Source organism: Mustela erminea, chromosome 9 (assembly GCF_009829155.1).
Source record: "Mustela erminea isolate mMusErm1 chromosome 9, mMusErm1.Pri, whole genome shotgun sequence".
NCBI lineage: Eukaryota > Metazoa > Chordata > Mammalia > Carnivora > Mustelidae > Mustela > Mustela erminea.
Window position 1 is genome coordinate 20,711,272 of NC_045622.1, and position 18,262 is coordinate 20,729,533.

At 51.2% G+C, this 18,262-nt stretch overlaps 1 protein-coding gene across 5 annotated transcripts in view; it reads left to right on the forward strand.

Moving 5' to 3' along the window:
• PKNOX2 (PBX/knotted 1 homeobox 2) overlaps positions 1-18,262 on the forward strand; it is a 259,719-nt gene that overhangs the window by 202,828 nt on the left and 38,629 nt on the right. For all 5 annotated transcript variants that reach the window (XM_032359678.1, XM_032359674.1, XM_032359677.1 and 2 more), the window contains one exon: positions 12,408-12,579. In XM_032359678.1, the coding sequence (XP_032215569.1) occupies positions 12,408-12,579 (172 nt within the window). The remainder of the gene's footprint in view (positions 1-12,407; positions 12,580-18,262) is intronic.

Here is an 18,262-nt window from a genome sequence, read left to right on the forward strand (position 1 = left end):
AGCCACCCAGGTGCCCCCACCATGGCCCATTTCAAGCCACCGATGGGATCCCGCTGAGGCCCTTGCGTGCCGCACAAGCAGCCAAGCTGCGGGTCCACAGTCTCTGATTTTAAACGGATCAGTACATCTTCTTTTATGCTTATTTATTTTTATTTATTTATTTTCTATAAGATTTTATTTATTCGAGAGAGTGTGTGAATACAAGCAGGGGCAGGGGCAGAAGGAGAAGCAGACTCCCCGCTGAGCAGGGAGCCGATGCCCATGCGGGGCTCCGTCCCAGGACCCTGAGATTATGACCAGCCTGAGCCACGGAGGCACCCCAATTTATTTGTTTGTTTTAAGAGGGGGCAGGGGGAGACGGGGAGATCCCAAGTAGGCTCCATGCCTAGCTCGGACCCCAACATGGGACTCGATCTCACAACCCTGAGACCATGATCTGAGCCGAAATTAAAAGTCAGACGCTTAATCTACTGAGTCACACAAGCACCCCCTTTTTTTGCTGGAGGGGAAATAAACAGATCAATACATCTTAAAGCCAGTTCTTTGGAATGGTTTTATTCATGCCTTTAGCCATGATCTCACATTTCTCAGTCCTCACTGGCCTGTCTGGTCTACCTCTGGGTTCTAAATGTAAAACGTTCTCTCTGAATGAATTCATACTTCCAACAGTGCCTAGCATGGAGTAGGTGTTTGCGATTGTGCTTTTCCACCTTAACTCCGAGGCAGTGAATTTTCTTCTTCCTAGTTTCTACCCAGCCCTGTCTGTCTCTTCCCATCTGCTTGAGCCAAGCCCCACTCTCAGCCCAACCTCCCCACCTTCTCTGAGTACATTCCAAACCTTTCCTGGATCCAACCAGCTTCTCCTTCCCTGCAAGTTTCCTGGCTTTTCAGAGTCTTGGCCTTTCCCCATGACATGTCCAGGTCTTGGGGTGGCTCTTATCTCTCTTCTTCTCAACCACAGACTCCACACTTCTCCCGGTACGAGTCCTCCCTGTGGGCAGCTTGAGCTGGAGTCCTGCTCTAGTCCAGTAAAAACCGTGCCCATCTTGGAAGCCCTATCTCACTGTGCCCATCTCAGCCTGACCAAGTCCGTCTAGAAGCCGCACTTGGCTAGGGAGAGATCCGAACAGGGCAGGGAAGCATTCAGGTCGCTCTCTTGAGACAATCCTCACAGAGGTCACCAAGGCTCCGGGCTTGCTTCCAGCAGCCCTAGAACTAGAGGCGTAAATTCAGTAGAATGGTCGCGCTGGGCAAGGCAATGCGCTCTAGAAATAGCGTTGGTGATCACTAGCTTTGTCGCCTTGGGTGAGTTAATCTCTCTGAGCCTCTGTTTTCTCCACTGTAAAAAAGAAAACAGTAACAGCTAGACTAAAATTAGAGAATAGAAGAGAGTACCTGACACACAGATCAGTGTTTGCTGTGTAGAGGGGGCCGCAGGGAGAGGGGGTAGGGGTAGCGGTGTTTTAGGTGCGAGGGGCCAGCATGAATCCCCTTGACCTGTTCAGGATGCAAAGCGGTCTGGTGCATTCAAGGGGTTGGAATTCAGGGCTAGAAACATGGCCCTTGGGTTTAGATTGCCTGAGTGTACGTTCTGGCTCCACCTTGGGCACTAAGCCTTCTGGGCCCCGGTTTCCTTGTCTGTAAAATAGGGCTACAAATAATGCCGTCTCTTCATCAGGGCTGTTATAGGAATAAATGAGAGGATGCACGTTAGCTGCCTGATAAAGAACCTCACTATTTGGTGAGCATGCTGCAGGTGTTAGCTGCTATCAGACATTTGGGGAAGTGCGAGCAGGGATGGGTCAGGCTAGAAGGTGAATGCTGAGAGGCAAGGCAGCCAGAAGCAGGACTGGAAAGGATCCCCACTCAAGGGATCTCCATACTATAGTTCAGCTAAACATGTAGTGAGCTCTGCAATGTGTAAAGCACTGTGTTAAGTTCCAAGAGGGGTTTTGAATAAAGAAGAGTCAGTCCAGCGAGTAGGAGAAGGATAAGGTCATTATAAACTTGGCACATAGGATGGACTCAAAAAAATATTTATGGGATTGACTGCAAGCCTTCTGGCCCAGAGCACAGTGTGGGAGAGTTACACTGCTTTTCTCAAGGGAGACAAAGCCCAAGGGAAATGATCACCAAGCTGCCTTTCCCGGGGCTGGGCTGGTCAATGCCGTGGGAGGCGTCCCCAAGGTCTGGGGGCTGGACAGAGGGGCTGGGTCCTGTTGTGACTGTCCCCCTCAGCAGCTGCCTGGCCAGGACCCTGGGAACAAGCACTTACTAATGAAGTGTCTTTGAGGGAACACTTCCACCTTGTGACCAAAGGGTGTCCTGGCTCCAGTGAGTCGACCCTGGGGCTTAACCCTATGCCTTCCCTGGCACTGGGCTCAGGCATTCCTGGAATGTGCTGGGTGAGGTGGCCTAAGAAGAATGTGGGAGAAATTCAGCCATTCCAAGCAGAAAAGGCGGCACCAGATGCTTCATGCTAAGGCTTCTAGACTGGATGCTGGGAGCAGATGTTCCAGGCTGTGTTCTGGGCTGGGCTCTCTGGGCCGGGGGCTCCAGCAGACTCCCTGCTCTTGGAAGCAGTTGGATTCCCTGGCATCAGAGATAACATTTCCGCTGTTGACTATAATCAGGGGAGTGATCCTGCTCGAGCCATAATCTGGAAGTAAAACCACGCTCAAGTCTCCCCTGGCACCAGGCAAAGCCTATTCCTGCCTCTCCTGCCGGCATCTGCAGGGCCCCCAACCCAAGCTGGCAGACACAGAGGCTGCAGCTGCCTGGTGCATGGAACAGGTGTGTTCAGAGGCTGTGGGTCCTGTGGCTTCTCCAGCTCACCGGCCTGGCCCAAGCCCAGCTGGGAAGTCCAGGTACCCTGCCAGAATAAGGCACACTGAAAAGAGATCAGGAGACTGGAACCCACTGACTCTAATCCCCACAAGGTTATAGGAGGATTAAAGGAGGTAACCAATGCTAACAGCTGAAAGTGCTTGACACGTAGGTGAACAGTGGCTACATTCATGAGTCGTTTCTGTGAGAAGGACAAGACTGGTTCTGTTCCCCTCATAAGAGGGAAGACAACCAGCAATTGGGCCTCCTGCTGCTGTGGACCGGGTGGGGAGGAATAGGAGAAAACCAGCAGGTAGGGCTTTGAGGGTTTAGGGACCAGGGGCTCTCACCAGGGCTGTGCTCTGCCAGTCTTGACCTTCTTTTAACGACGGTGCCGCTCTCTGATTTTCTCAAGTACTAGTCCATTTCATGGTCAAGTGGAAAGAACAAAAAACTAAGACGTCCATCTAAATTCTGACCCCCACCGCTGGGCAAATTATTTAACCTCTTTAGATAAGCTGTCCTCCTACCTCACAGGGTGGCCACCAAACGAGAACACGAAAGATCTGCAAACATGTAAAAGCCCTCCCTGAACACATAGAAGTACGATTATTATGACGGAAGATTCTTTGGGAGCCTCATTTGCTAAGACAGAGGTTCTCTTGGGCTGCCGTGATCTTGATGCTCAAAGGGTAAACATGGAGGTTCAGGTCTGCGAGGCCAAGGACTGAAGAGGAAAGGGAAGAAGGAGGAAGTGATTTCAGCGATACACAGGGGAAGCGAAGAGCCCAAAATTTGGAGTTTGGGTACCCAGATTTCAATCTCAACTCAGTCACTTACGAGCTTGATATCCTTACTTAACGACACGCTTTTCAGTTTGCTAAATTGGTAAAATAGGAATAAGAAGGATATTGAATGTTTGGGAAAAGCATTTGATAATGCACAGGGAATGCACAGGGGAAAGCATCTGGTAACTCACAAAGTGCCACAAAGTGTGTGGGGGGTGTGTTCAGTCACCACCAGTGACCAAGGAAGGCAGCAGGGACAGAGCGCCCTCCCCATAACACCCCAAGCTGCTTGCGTGGGGCGGGGTGGGGGGGGGGAGGGTGGTAGGGACTGGCTGAATCCCTGGTGCCTTGGACTGCAGCTGTGACTGCCTCTTACTACCTACCCCGAGGACAGACATCTCCTTTTTCTGTGCCTAGGTCACCTCTCCTTAAAACGAAGGGGCTGGACCTGAGATTCTACCCGTCTCAAGTTTTAGGTTGTTTGTATTCTTGGCCTTGAAGACTTGCTCAGAAATCACTTCGTTGAGCTCTCACATTTATTATTATTATTATTATTGTTATTATCATTATTTTTAAGGTGCTGGGAGGGTGTGTGTGTGTGTGTGTGTGTGTGTGTGTGTGTGTGTGTATGAAGGGATGGAGACAGAGCAGACTGTGGCGCGCTCTGGGCCCCACCCTTTCCAAGAATGGACCTGTCCACCCACCTGGAGGGTAGAGAACTGGTTGGAGCCCAGGAACCCTAGCAGATGCGATTCCAATTTAGCAACACGAAGAAGTCCTCTCCAAGGCAACCCAGGCGAACACACCACCCACTAGGCAGGACTAAAAATACACCCGCATGGTTTCAACGTCACACCTGAAGTAAAAATAATCCAACCAGGAGCTGCTGGCTCGTTCTCCCCCACCCCACTCTGCTCCCTCCATCTGGTGCCTTCGAGGGGAGGAGAAATGGAGGGCTGGGCGAGCTCTTCCTTCACGCTCACTCCCCTCCCTCCAGGACCCTGCCGGCCCTCACCCTGCATACACCCAGCAGAGCCCAAAGAAGACAGGTCCTTTTGTAGCCGTTGTAGCTAGAAGCTGCCAGATGGCAACGTCTGATCTGAGTCCAGGGGTGGAGTCTGAGCCCCAAAGAACTTTAGGACTGTGTCTTAGAACCTTCCTTCCCAGGGTTCATTTGCTCCCGCTCATTGATTCACCAAATATTTATTGATCCTCTGTTGTGTGCCCGGCACTGTGCTTGACCCTTGAGAATTCAAAAAGAGAGAAGACGAGCTCATGGACCAGAGCAGCTCAGCACATCATGAAGAAGAAAGATCTGTGCACAAACAACTATAGTTAGTAGAATTTAATGAGTGTCATAAGGGAAATAAAAATAAATTCCTACTGGCAGTGCTTTTTTGGTTAAAAAAAAAAGAGAGAGAGAGAGAGGTTCTGAGTTCTGATAAATCGTACGTTGCCTCTCCTCCTCCTCTTTCTGTGCCTCTATTTGAATTGGCATGTGGGCTTGTTTTCCCTGCCAAATGAGTCAGTGGATATGGGAATAGAAATTTATTGGAGCCGATGGTGTCAATGTTGCTCTGAAGAAGAAAGGTGCCCACACACCTTCCCAGGGAAATGGAACAAGCATTAATTGATAGCTTTCTGAGTGCCAGACACTCTATGTGTTTCTTCATTGAATCCTTACGATAACCTGCATCGTAGGTGCTGTTAGCTCTGTTTCATAAAAGAGGAAGCTGAGGCTCAGAAAAGGTCAGTAACCTGCCCCCAAGTCACACAGCTGTCTCACTCCAAAGCTTATGCTTATTTTGGGCCACCGAGCTTCTCATCCTAAACTGTAAGCAAGGTCAATATAGAAACCCCAAAGCATTTCCAAGGATGCTTCTGGGGAGGCCATTGCTTTTTTGCTGAAGGGACCCACAAGGAAGCCTTGATGGAATGGACGGCATCTGGAAATGGATACCGAGGATGACGAGGAGGGACGGGGGAGATGCAGGGACAGAGTTCCGAGGGCAGGAGCAGCAGGAGCAAAAGTGAGCAGTCCCGTTTGCCTCAGTTGGTGAAGGGGATTAGTGAAGAGACAGGGGGTCAGGGACCACCTGCCGTCTGGCCAACACCCCATTCTCTGCCAACTCTGTTAAGAAATAACTAGTGAAAAGAAGTCTGGGGCCACAGCCTGAAGCCCCTGGAATGTTCATCTGAGGATGTGGACTTTATCAGTTCATGAATACTTGTCATGCAGCTTCTTGGCCCTGAATAAGTGCCCAGGAAAAAGACAGGGGGCTGTCCTGGAAGGTGGCTCTAGGGCATTGTCTGTGATTCTCTGATCCCAATGACCTCTGACCCAAGGCACTGGAAATGAAGGATCAAAGTGCCAACCCCTGGGTAGAGTTTCCAAGGTGGGCCTTGGGCAACTTGAGATCTGCACGGTGTTTGTCAGTGGAGACTAGAGGGGGGTGACTGCAGAGCAAGCCCAGTCCCTGCTTTTCCCACCTTCCCCCACCTCCCTAGCCCATGGATCTATGTGCTCTGCTGCAGTCTGATCCTGAGCAGGGCGCTGTCCCACCGGCTCATCACTGAACATCTCCACCCCAAAATTTCGCTCTCCTACCAACCATTCCACCTTCTGAACGGTCCATCCTTCATCCCAGCTAGGAAGGGCCTTGGAGGCTCTGGCCCCTGTTCCCATTGGAAGAAGCAGCCAGGGCTTAGGGAGGGGGTGAGGGCTGACCCCGGGCCTCCTCTGCCCATCTTCCCCATAGCCAGATGAGTCTGGGCTGTGAGGTCAGGTGCAGGACAGGCTGGGGGCTCCAAGGTTGGTGACAGGGAGAGGAGGTGGACAGTCAGGGAGGCTGCCACACACTTGGCTGGACCCATAATTGAGGTCTGCAGTCCTGGCCAAGGTCACAAGGGAAGGGATGGCTGAGAGGTTCAGAAGTGACAGAGTGGCATGACTGTGAATCACAAGGTTTATCACCCAGAAAGAGAACTCAACACTAATGTGCCCCCCTGCGTGTGACCATCCTGCCCCCGCCCCCCGCCCCCAGCCTGTGGTGCTCTGCTTCTCTGTCTATGGATCTCTTCTCTGTCTCTCGTCTTCTTTGCTTCTGAGCTTCCCTGAAGCTCTGTATTTTTGCATTCTTTCTAACTTGTTCCTGCCCCTGCTTCTGTATTTCTGGTCCTCTACGAAGAAATGTCCAAAAAATTTGTTTTCTCCGAAAAACCCAGGTTGCCCCAGGAGGAAGGAAGAGAAGCAGAAAAGGGTCCAACATCAAGAGTCCTTTTAACAAAAGGAAGCGAGCTTTAGTCTTACAGGGGAACTTGCAGTTAGGGACCAGTATATGAATTACCAAAGAAGTGGTGGTCTCCACCCTGGGGCGGGGGGGGGGGGGGGTGGGGGGGGGGGGTGGCTTTGCAAGTGGTGGAGAAACCTGTCAGGCCAGTTTATGTTAATATCTGTCCTGAGGTGGAGAGGCATAAGATGGGCTATGCTGGGGCTTGCCTGCCCAGGGAGGCTCTCAGAAGCCCCACCAGGAGACAGGTGGTGTGGGCAACACTGCTCGGCCTGAAGAAAACCTGGGATCGCTCAGGCTCTCGGTGGCTAGAGAGAGGGCAGAGTTCACCGCTGCCAAAGGCTACAGCCAAAACCCTGGCCTAGCTCTGATCTGCTCCCCGGGGTGGGGCAGTGGGGGGCAACCCCACAGAGCTGAGCCCCAGACTGGGCCTTCCAGGCCAGCCAATGGGTGATGTTAAAAAAACGCGAAGGCAGAAATGTCAGAAGTAATTAAACCAAACGATGGCTTAAACCCCTGTAGAAATCAACACATCCGGTTTAATCACCTCCTTAAGCTAGCACAGGACCGCATTCTGGGGAGAGCGGTTCTTTATTTCTTTGGATCGTTAACAGAGACTGCGTATCTTGAGCTTGATTTTGGTTCCGTTGCTCTTGAGAAGAGGCCGTGTGGCTGCGGGTGGGGGTAGGGGCTCAGAAAAGAAAAAAGAAATAATAAAATATTATTCGAAATCGTCTCTTCTTCCCCTCTCCTCGAGCCTTGCGTCTCCCGGCTCCGGGCTCTGTCCGCACTCATGGCTCCCACCCGCACCCCCCGCCCCCAGCACCCAGGCAGAGGCACAGTGCTGAATGTGCTAAATTAGGCCATTAGAGAAATTCATTTCTCTTTATTAGTCTGTGTCAAATCCTTTTTATTAGTGGCTGGAAACGACCTCTCTTCTGCAGTAAAATGTCATGCCAGTTCACTCCTTTTATTTGTTCTGCACTGACGAGGCTCAAACTCTCACTGAATTAGTGCAGTGAGATTTATTTCCTCCAAATTTTGAACGGCTTAAGAGAGATTGGGGTGGAGGGGGCGGTCAGGCGGGAGGCGACAGGGGGAGAAGAGTGGAGAAAGATCTGGGAGGGAGAAGGTGAGTTCTTATGGAGGTCAAATGTCCTCCGCTCTTTGGAAATAAAGTCTAATGGCCATCTTTCATATCTTGTTCATCATCACCTGAGCACTGGGGACTGAGTTTCCACATTCCTGCTTCTAGCCTCTGAAGGGTATTGATCCGCAATGGGACAGATCTGGACAGCAGGAAGAGGAATTCCTTAAAACCCATTGTAGCTGGACAACCTGAAGCTTAGGGAAGGCCAAAAATAAAGAACCGAATCCCACACCCATCTGGAAATCTTTCTTCCCATCCCTCACCTGGTTCAGACAGGACCACTCGTGTCCCAGGTGGCTAAGATGTCCAGCTCCCGTGGTCTCTGCCTTATTCACCCCACCCTACCCTAAGCCTGCAGCAGTGGTTTCCGGCCTCATCTCCAGCCTTCTGAGGTGATGTTGGAAGGTAGCTTAGAAATAAAGATTAACCTGTAGAGCCAGGCAGCCGCGGAAGGGGCTGGGGACTGTGTTGGGAACCAGTGGCATGACTGCGGCCACAGAACCCAGTCAGGTCATTGGAAAGCAGCCTGTTTCTCAGGGGTGGGGGGTGATACAGAGTGTCTCAACAGTCCCCACGCTTGAGGTAGCAGGTAGCAGTCTGGGTTGATGGAGAGATCCAGGCGGGCAGAGCATGGGAGCCACAGGCAGCTCATTGACCTTGGCTAACATTTGTACAAAAGCCATGGGCAAGCCCAGGTGCCATCTGAGCCCCTAGGCTCAGGGATCCAGGGATTAGAGTGGCTGGGGGAGGGTGTTAGATAAGAAGAGAAATTTGGGAGCTGATAGTGTGGCTCAGGCAGGAAGGGGCTGGAGAGAGGAGGCCATGCCAGTATCCACGAGGTCCACTCTGTGCTCCAGGGGCCCCTGGTTAAATTGGGGGTGGGGGGAGGCAGCAATAGAAAGTATATTTCTTTCTTCTTGAGATATAGCAGAAGCCATAGAAAACACCCCAGATATGCCCCCCCTGCACACACACACACATTCTGGGGAGATCTGACACCTGGAAGTGAGAAGTTTATAAAAAGGGCCCATGCTGCGGCTCCACACAGAAGCTGCACATTGCTTCCCAGAGTGTTTGACAATGTCCCCATCCTTCCTCACCCTCCCGCCTATGATCTAACACCTGCTTCTCTCTTCAGCTTCATCTCCCTCCATTCCTAGCCTACCTACCTACCTCACTCCACACACATTCATCTGGATTTTGTTCTAGAAACGTGCCAAGCTCATTCCTGTCTTAAATGCTTTGCTTCCCCCCACACCCTGTTTGGAACCCCCCCCCCCCAGATCTCTGCCTGACTGCTTCCTCATCATTTGAAGCTTAACTTGAATGTCACCTCCTCCAAGAGGCCCTCCCTGACTACTCTCTGCCCTGCAGGGGCAAGGACAGTGGCAAAGAAGAAGACTCTCCCCGCGTACCTGAACTCTAATGTGGGGAGACTCCATCACTAGCAGATCCCTCTCCCCCATCCCACATGACATTCATGCTGGTACACGGAACCCACAAACCCCTCACACATACTGCTTACAAATAACATAACGCATGCACACACTACATACAATATAGGGCATATGCAAACTGTACTCAGAGCATGCAAAACCTGTACCCTGCTTTCGAGGCCACGGCCCACATGCACTCGCCTCCCGCATAAATGTGTCGTGTGCACGCACAATAGCAACACAGGATGGGACACTAGGACACCACTCACACCTGCTCTCATCGACAGCCTACATGCAAGCCAGGTGCACATGTGTGCACACACAGAGACCACCCCCTCCCCATGCAGCCGCCGCCTACCCTCCTTGCAACCGGTGAGGAAGGAGCTTGCGGTGACCGGCAGCTCCTGCGGGGCTGGGGCCGGGGCTGCACCCCCACCACCTGGCACGATGCTGCGGATTATTAGTTCCTGGTAATTTAGTGCCCTTGTACGGAGTCGATTTGTGCCTTTCATTCCTAATTGATCTAGTGGCTGTTTAAATGGCAGCAGGCATCTGTTGAGAGTAGGAAGGTTCATAAGGCGCAATAATTCATAACACCGTCTGGAATTTGCCTTTCATGTCCCTCAGCTAAACCACTGCAGGGCTCTGCTTAAATTACAGCCACTGAGGCTTTCTTTGGTATTCCACTCAGGGCAAGGAGAATCTTGCATTAAACTGGGATCAGGTTAGATTAGACTATAATATGCTGCGGTATTAGTGGCTGCAAATGAAGACTTACACTGGAGTTTAACCCCTTCACCTGGTTTTCTCTTTGTCTTCAGCCGGATGGGTCAGGGAAACCATTGTTTGCCCTACCAGCTTCCTCTAGGAGTCGAATGGATCTTCTAGCCACATGCACCATCCCCAGACATTGACCCTTTATCCTCCCCAGACTGTAACCTAGGCTGCAGCCTGGCGGGGGTGGGGGGCGCAGCTGTTTATGCAACAGTTCCCAAAATGAGGGTCGGGAGATGGTGTCCAGGGGCAGGTTGCCCCACCAAGTGGCTCGTCCCAAGCAGGAATGTATCTCTCCTCGTCCACCACTGCCCCTGAGCCCAAGCAGAGTGCCCAGCAGGAATAGGGCTGAGTATGGATGGAACTGAGCACCTCTGTCTTCTTGCCCAGAATTATTAGTATCCCAGCATGGGACAGGCTACTAGGGGTTCCCCATCTACATGCAAACCCTGTGTAGGCTGGATAGTCAGTCTTCCTCTTGCTGTGGTTATAGAGTATAGGAAGGGAAAAAGCATGGTCTGCTTTCCTTTTCAGGGCTTACTGTATTCCCCATTATGCTAGCCACTAGCCAAATGTGGCTATTTACATTAAAATTAGTTACAATTCAATAAATTTAAAATTCAGTGTTGCAGGCACCACACTCATATTTCAAGTGTCCGTTGGCCTCCTATAGTTAGTGGCTACCATATTGGACAGAGGAGATCGTAGAACATTTCCATCCCTGCAGAAAGTTCCATCGGACCATACTGACTAGAACACGCCTGTTGGTAGAGGCCTGGGAGCTACGGCCAACACACAAACTTCCTCCTCGCCCAGCCAACAGGGCTTAATCAGAAAGACTAGAGCTGGATTGTGTGGTCCCAAGGAACTGAGGAGAGTCCATGGGCAAACGTTCTTTTGGAATCGCAGTGAAAGGGAATGAGGGTGCCAGTCCAGGGTCAACAATCTGTGAAACCCAGGCACTCATGCTGGATGCTAAGACCTCACTGTTCATGTCCTGCAGAAAAATAAGAATGATGTGTGCTTTTGTGTGCAAATAGACACAGACATATCATAGGCAATGGATATTTCTTGGAATCCACATACCTCTTCCAGACTCTGGACACACAGTGAAGAGTAAGGCGGGCTTGGCTCTTGCCCTCATCTGGCTTACAGTCTAGTGAGGAAGGCAGACAATAAAACAAAGAGCTCAGAGAGCCATCAGCATAGGTTAGGGGCGGGGGAGCGAAGGAAGCTTCCCAGACTTGGTGATATCTACGTGAGGACCCCTAAAGCCTGTCAGGCACTGAAGTAGGCACTCTGGCTTACATAATGCATCCTGGAACGACGCCCACACACTCACACATGCTCACACTCACGCTGTCTTCATTTGCTGATTCATCATCTGCCACCAAATATTTAGTAAGTGCCTGCAGTGAGCGTGCAGGGCAAGGTCCTAAGGATACAGTGATCCTTAACACAGGGACAATCTTGGAAGAGAACAGCAATGCCATTAATTGTTGAGTCACAGTTGTGCTAAGTGTGCACTGACAAAAAGGTGCAGGGAGACGTCGTACGTGTAACTGGGATGTGTGACCTAAACTGAGTCAGCCAGTAGACGGAGGACAGATAGAGACACCCACACACCGCATATGGACGCGTATTCAAGCTCACACACATCCACCTGTGTACATTGGCAAACACACAGGTGTGCATGTCCACTGCCCTCAGCTGGTGCCAGACGGCCAGCAAATCTGTGACAAACCACTACTGCTCATGTCCAGGACTTTTCTGGATACTTCCTACATGTCCTTCCCGGGTTGACCTTGAACCAGAAATGGGCACTTATTTCTGTGAAGGCAAATACCCCTCCTCTCTCACCCAATATCCACGCAGCTTCTCTAACCTAAGAGTTAGGCACCTAGTCAGGTGCGGGGGGCGGAATAGAGCCCTCTAAGGCCTCCAGGAACCTGAAGACTGGCTCCTCCATGCCAGGGCATGAGAGGGCTGGCATCCAGGCTGGCGTGGGGACTGGGGATGGTCTCAAGAAGTAGGACCTTGGGAGAAGAAGAGACGGGAGTGTGGGAAAGGGGCCCTGGTGGCTTCTGAGCCCAGCCAACATCAGGTCTCTGTGCGCATGTGTGAGCTCTTGATATCCCCGCAGGCACCCTCTTTTCCCGCTCCTGACGCTGCTGTTTGAGAAATGTGAACAGGCCACCCAGGGCTCAGAGTGCATCACCTCCGCCAGCTTTGATGTGGACATCGAGAATTTTGTCCACCAGCAGGAGCAGGAGCACAAACCCTTCTTCAGCGATGACCCAGAACTGGACAATCTGGTAAAGACCCTCCAACCCCCACCCTGGCTAGGGTCTTCCCACCCTCTGATCCTTCCACAAGCCCTAGAAATGATCCTTTTATTCATTCCATTCATTCAACAGAAAATGTGGGGTGCCCACTCTGGGGCAGGCCCTAGATGCACCCATTCTAGCAGTTGAGAACCATTGCTGATTCCTTAAACGAAGAGTTGCATGCTTAGGTTTTGCTGCCAGAGGCGTTGTGTTCTCTCCTCATTGCTGCACCTGCATTCCACCACCCTGCCCCCCACCTTTGCAGTGCAGACAAGAAGGAAGGAGGGTCACAGGAGCCAAAAGGTCTGTAGTAGCTGTTCTGAGGAGTCCTGGCTTGTTAATAAATATGTCTTGGGCTGCCCAGGGAGGAGTTGACGGCTGGTGTGCTACAGTGTGGAGAGTGAGGGTGACAGGCATAGTCAAACACATCAATAGAGGAAAAGACCCAGAGACACAGTCATGTTGAGAAGGCTGATAGAGGTCCTGTCCAACTGAGGCATGTAGACCAGGCTTCTAAACCCATTTATCATCCAGATCATCACTACAGGGTTTTTAAAATATATATTCCTGGGCATTGTGATTCAGTACGTTTGATGGGACCTTGTGAGTCTATGTTTTTAAGTTTCCCAGGCAACTGCAATCATCAATAAGATTTGGTAACCACTACCGTAGGTGACATCTCAAATTCTCTCCTAGCCCTGGGAGGTCTGCTGAGGGAGAAAGAGAAACAGAGCAGCTGCTCTGTTCATTCATCACGATAGATATCCCGGAATGAGTCATTATTAACCACAATTCCTGATTTTTCTGTGGGTGGATTACCTAAACCATGCATGGTCAATTTGGAAACTACAAAACTCTCCTCCGTGAATTGATTATAGGGCTGACCTCTCGTAACCAGAGTTTAGCTAATACCTGCTCCCAAAAGGAAAACAGAACTGGAAAAGCAAAGGTGGCACCAAAAACAGGAAGAGAACGTCCGCACACGTGCGCCTGCCCACACGCGCGCCTGCCCACGCATGTGCATGCGCTTGCGCACTCAGCGCGCCTTCGGGCCCGACTCAGGGACTTCCGTGTTATTACGCGCTGTGAGTTACCCGCGCCGCTGCTGCTCGCGGGAGCTGGACATGCTGTTCTATGGAGTCCCCAAGAGCTGCCAGGAGAGGCCAGCCTGGCCTGGAGGTTGGTGAGGTGTGAGAGCGGGGCTGGCGGTTCGGGAGAGGGGGGCACTTGCCGAGGGGAGCACGTGCGGGCCGTCAGGCCTGTTAGCGCGGGTACCTGAGGGCCGCGGGTCCGCTCTGCTCAGCCGGCCCTCCGTCTCCCCCGGCTGGGCTGGAGCAGCCCCACTGCCCCAGGAGCCCAGCCTCCTGACTGTCCGGTTCCCTGCAGGCTGCTCCGGCCCCACCCTCCCCAGCGGGTCACCAGTTCGGAACTGCCCCTGCGAAGCAGGTCTTGGGAATTTAGGCCCGCAGCAGCCACAGGGCTAGGAGACATGAGGCAGCTATTTCTGGGGAGCTGGAACGGGCCTGGCAGGGCCACGAGCCACTCTTATCCCGTGACACAAAAAGAAGCTGACGCCGATGTCGGTAGAAAATACCTCAAATTAGGCAGAGTGATGGAAAGGAACTGAACCCTTTTTAAGGAGCAGGAGTCCTGGGGAAAAAACCTCGCACGCCTTGCCAGGGGAAGCTCTCACAGGCACACCTGAGAACAGCCTCCTTTTCTAGGATAACCTGGAATTCACCAAAAAGGGGCTGCAGCTCTGTGCTTTCCCCTTGCTAACACTACCTGGGTTTCTCAGGTTTTGGTTCCCTCAAAGAATCCGATCTCTTGATGTTGCCCAACAGACCTCGGTTACCTGTCTGCGCCTTGCACACCTGACCTGGGGCTGTGGATACAGCAGCGGCTGCCCCAGGGACCCCAGACCCCTGGTGTCCCCTGGACTTCTATCCCAGGTGATCAGGCTGGGAACGGTCCCGTGGGCAGAACAGCCTCAGACACCACATCTGCCCAGGTGGACCGGATTTACTTAGGTCTTAGCCATTGTCAGTGGCCGCTGACTGGTCAGGTGTTTGAATAGAGAGTTGAAGGAGCTCTTGGAGAGGGAGGACCCGAGCCTGGCTTCACAGCTTAGCCTGTGTGCGACTGTAATGATTTAATTCCTTTGAAGCTCGGTTTCCTCGTCTGTAGAGCTAATACACCTCTCTCATGTCATGGCAATAAAAAAAAAAAAAATTAACAAGATGGCATGTGGAACCAAATGTCCTTTAAAAATGCGTGGCATCCGGAAGGTTAATCTCAAATGCAGTATCGCTAAGGTAAGGAGAACCACCTTCCCGGCGTCTCCTCCTGGCCATCAAGAAGACGGTGGGGCAGATACCCTGCAACTTCATTTGGGCAGTTGAGCAGTGCCCTTTGCCACCCCATTTGTAGTCCTGCGTGGGGAGGGGGCGGCTGGAGAGGCCAACCATGGGAGCCGTCATTAGAACAAGAATCATGTAGCCAGCACAGCCGAGATGCACATAATTAGAAATTAGAAAAAGGTCAGATCGCGTCATTATCAGCTCAATCAGCTGCTGAGTGCCACAGCCAGTTAATTTGGCATCTGTATTTTTTACAACCCCGCACACGTAGCCCAACGGACTGTAACTCTTTATCCGGACAGATATACTGCGCAGCGGAGCAGGGACATAAAATGAGAGACCCCAAGCAAATGAGCTGAGATAATTGAGAGATTTATTTTTTATATATATGTGTGTCAGGGCGGCTTTCCTTTGCCCTTGAATATTGACTTTCACAGATGGGATTGTCAGAAGGATGTGGGGGTCCCCCAAAACTTTGTCCCTCCCCGGGCCCTCAGGTCATGCTCTGATCCTGCTTTCTCCCAAGCTCAGAGAGCCTATAGGCCCCATGTCAGCCCTTAGGACGTACATTCCCCCCACCTCCAGCTGCCTGTCCTCCAATCCTCCAAACAAACTGGCTTGCTGAGCGATCCCTTCCCCTGCTCCCAGCAGCGGTCTCCCAGACAAGTTCCCATGGGAACGGCTGATTGCGCTCTCCCAGAGCTACCCAAAGATCAGGGGTTCCCAGATCGTAGGCTTCTGAGGGAACGTCCCTCTCCTGGCTATCCAGCTGCTCCCACAGCACTGATGCCCACAGAGAAACTTAAGAGTCACAAAATGCTAAGGGAAAACGCAACTGAGAGAAGACTGTCCAGCACATGCAACTCCCCATTTTACAGATGGGGACACTGAAGTCCAGAGAAGGGAAATGAGTCATTTAGGACCAGAACCCAGGTCTCTTGGCTCCCAATACCCTGCTCCTTCCAAGGTCTCCCCACCTCTCTTCTTCCTGGGGACAGTAAAGTCCTCATTTATAAATGCCAACAGCATCTCCACACCCCCACCTCCCCACCCCCCACCTCTCTCTGCCACCTACTCTTATCCCCTGCCACCCACTCTCCGACCTTCTCTACCTCCCTGTTTCAGAACTGTGGAGGTGGCTTCTCACCCCTGTGGTGGCTAAGCCAGCATGCCCCCACTGAGCTCCCTGGGGATACTCTCTGCCCTCCAAGTCCCTACACCCAACCAGGCCCATTTCTCATCGGGCCCACTGATCCCCTGCTTGGACCCAGCAGCCTCTGACTGGCAGTTGGTAAAGTTTGTAAAATTTGCAAGTTCCCCAAACCCCTTTGAAAGGTAAAAGCTTTTTGTTTTATAAAATCTGATTTACGGGCCCCCAGTGCAGTGCCGAGGTTTTATATATTATGCAAGATTTCAAACCGAGGCTGTTAAACGTAAGGTTTCAGTTTCATGCATGGAATTTTTTTATGTGTAAATTTTTTAACATTTATGGGGCACGTTTTAATGAGACTCTGGTGTGGCTCGAGGGACAGATTATGGCTGCCTGACCGCAAAGCCTGCTCCAAAATGGGGCCCCCCAGGCCCCTGGGCCCACTCTAAAAAGGCAGGGCCAGAGGCTGGAGGCTGTGAATAAGGAGGCACATGAAGGAGCCGGGCCAGAGCTCTGTGTCCATAGAGACCTCAGGCAGCCCCGATCAGAGTCGTTCACTTCAGCCTGCCGCCCAACTCTCACCACCTACATAGGAGCAGAGAATCTTACCAAGATAGGGAATGCTAGTGAGACTAATCAAAGCTAGTTGTGATTAACATTTATAGAGCACTTACTAGGTGCTATTGTAAACACCTTACCTATATTACCTTATTTAATCTTGTCTTCAAACCCACAAGTATGTGTGTATTATTATCCCCACTTTAAAACGAGGAGATTGAGATGCAAGGTGAACTCACTTAGTTCAAGATCACACTGCCAGTCCCAAGGCAGGCGTGCAAGAGAGATACTGTGCAGGTCTCGAACTCCCAACGCCCCCACTCAGCCCCCATGCTGACCTATAGCCACTGTTCTCCTAGAGCTTTCTATGTGCCTGGTCTTGGTTTTAGTAGTCCTTTCTAGCTGCATCTCATCTAATCCTCAGTACAATGCGGAGAGAGTCACTACTATTATCCTATTTTACAGGAAAAATGGGGAAAGTAAAGTACAGTGATGAAGTAAATTGGCCAGTATTTCTCAGTTGGTGGAAGACCCAAGACTCAGCTTCCAAAACCCATTGTTCTCCAGCACATTTCTCTATGTAATTCTCATAACAGCCCCACGAGGTAGTTCTTGTCATCCCCATTTTACAAAGGAGAAGATCAAGGAGTGAGAGTCCTACTGCCAATAAGTTACAGAGTTGGGATTTGCACCAAGTGGGTCTAACTCCCAAAGCCCACCTGCCTCTTCCCTCTGAACCACTTGCTGCTCCAAATTCTGAGGACATTGGAGGCAAAGTGCCATGTTATTGACTTAAAAGTCATTGAACTTGTCATGCATGATGGCTCGCATCACCATTTTATCCCCCTGTTGTCTGGCAGTTCTCCCATCCCTGGTCTTCACCTTTCTCCCACGTCCCATTCCTTGTTCCAGGGACCCTGCACTTCCAACTGCTCAGATCCAGCTGGCCGGTTCGGGAACAATTTTTGGTTTGATTTTAGCTTTGGCTGCCCTAATGACCCACAGGAAATATCTGAGCACTTTAAGGAATGCAAGTTTAGAAACTCTCTTGTATGTAAGTGAGGGAGAGTAGTTCCAGCTTCCCAACTTGCCGAGGAAGGAGAAGGTGAAAAGAACTTGCCCCCCAACTTGCTGCATGGAATTTAGGTCACCTGAGTCCCCGTGGTTGTGAGATTCAAATGAGATAATGATGAAAAAAGCATTTTGCAAATCATAAAGTGATGTATATATATGTGTGTGTTGTGTGTGTGTATGTGTGTGTTTTGGAAGGCAAGGATTTATGACTATGAAGGGCAAAAGCCACAACCCTACAGAAGGCCACTTTTTAGAAAGGAACTTGGGGTAGTGGGATGGGGGAGAGTGTTGGCATAAAGAAAAGGCATTTATCAAATAGCTACTATGTGCCCAGAACATTCGCATATATCATTTTATTCAATTTTCATACCCACTCTACAGGGTAGGTATTATCATCCTCAGTTTTACAAATAGAGTTAAACAGGTCATCCAAAATCAGCAGGCAGGCAATAATAGATTTGGGACATCCCACCGTGCAACTTCATAGCCCACAAGATGCCCCAGTCCTTGTGTATTCTCCTGGGACCAG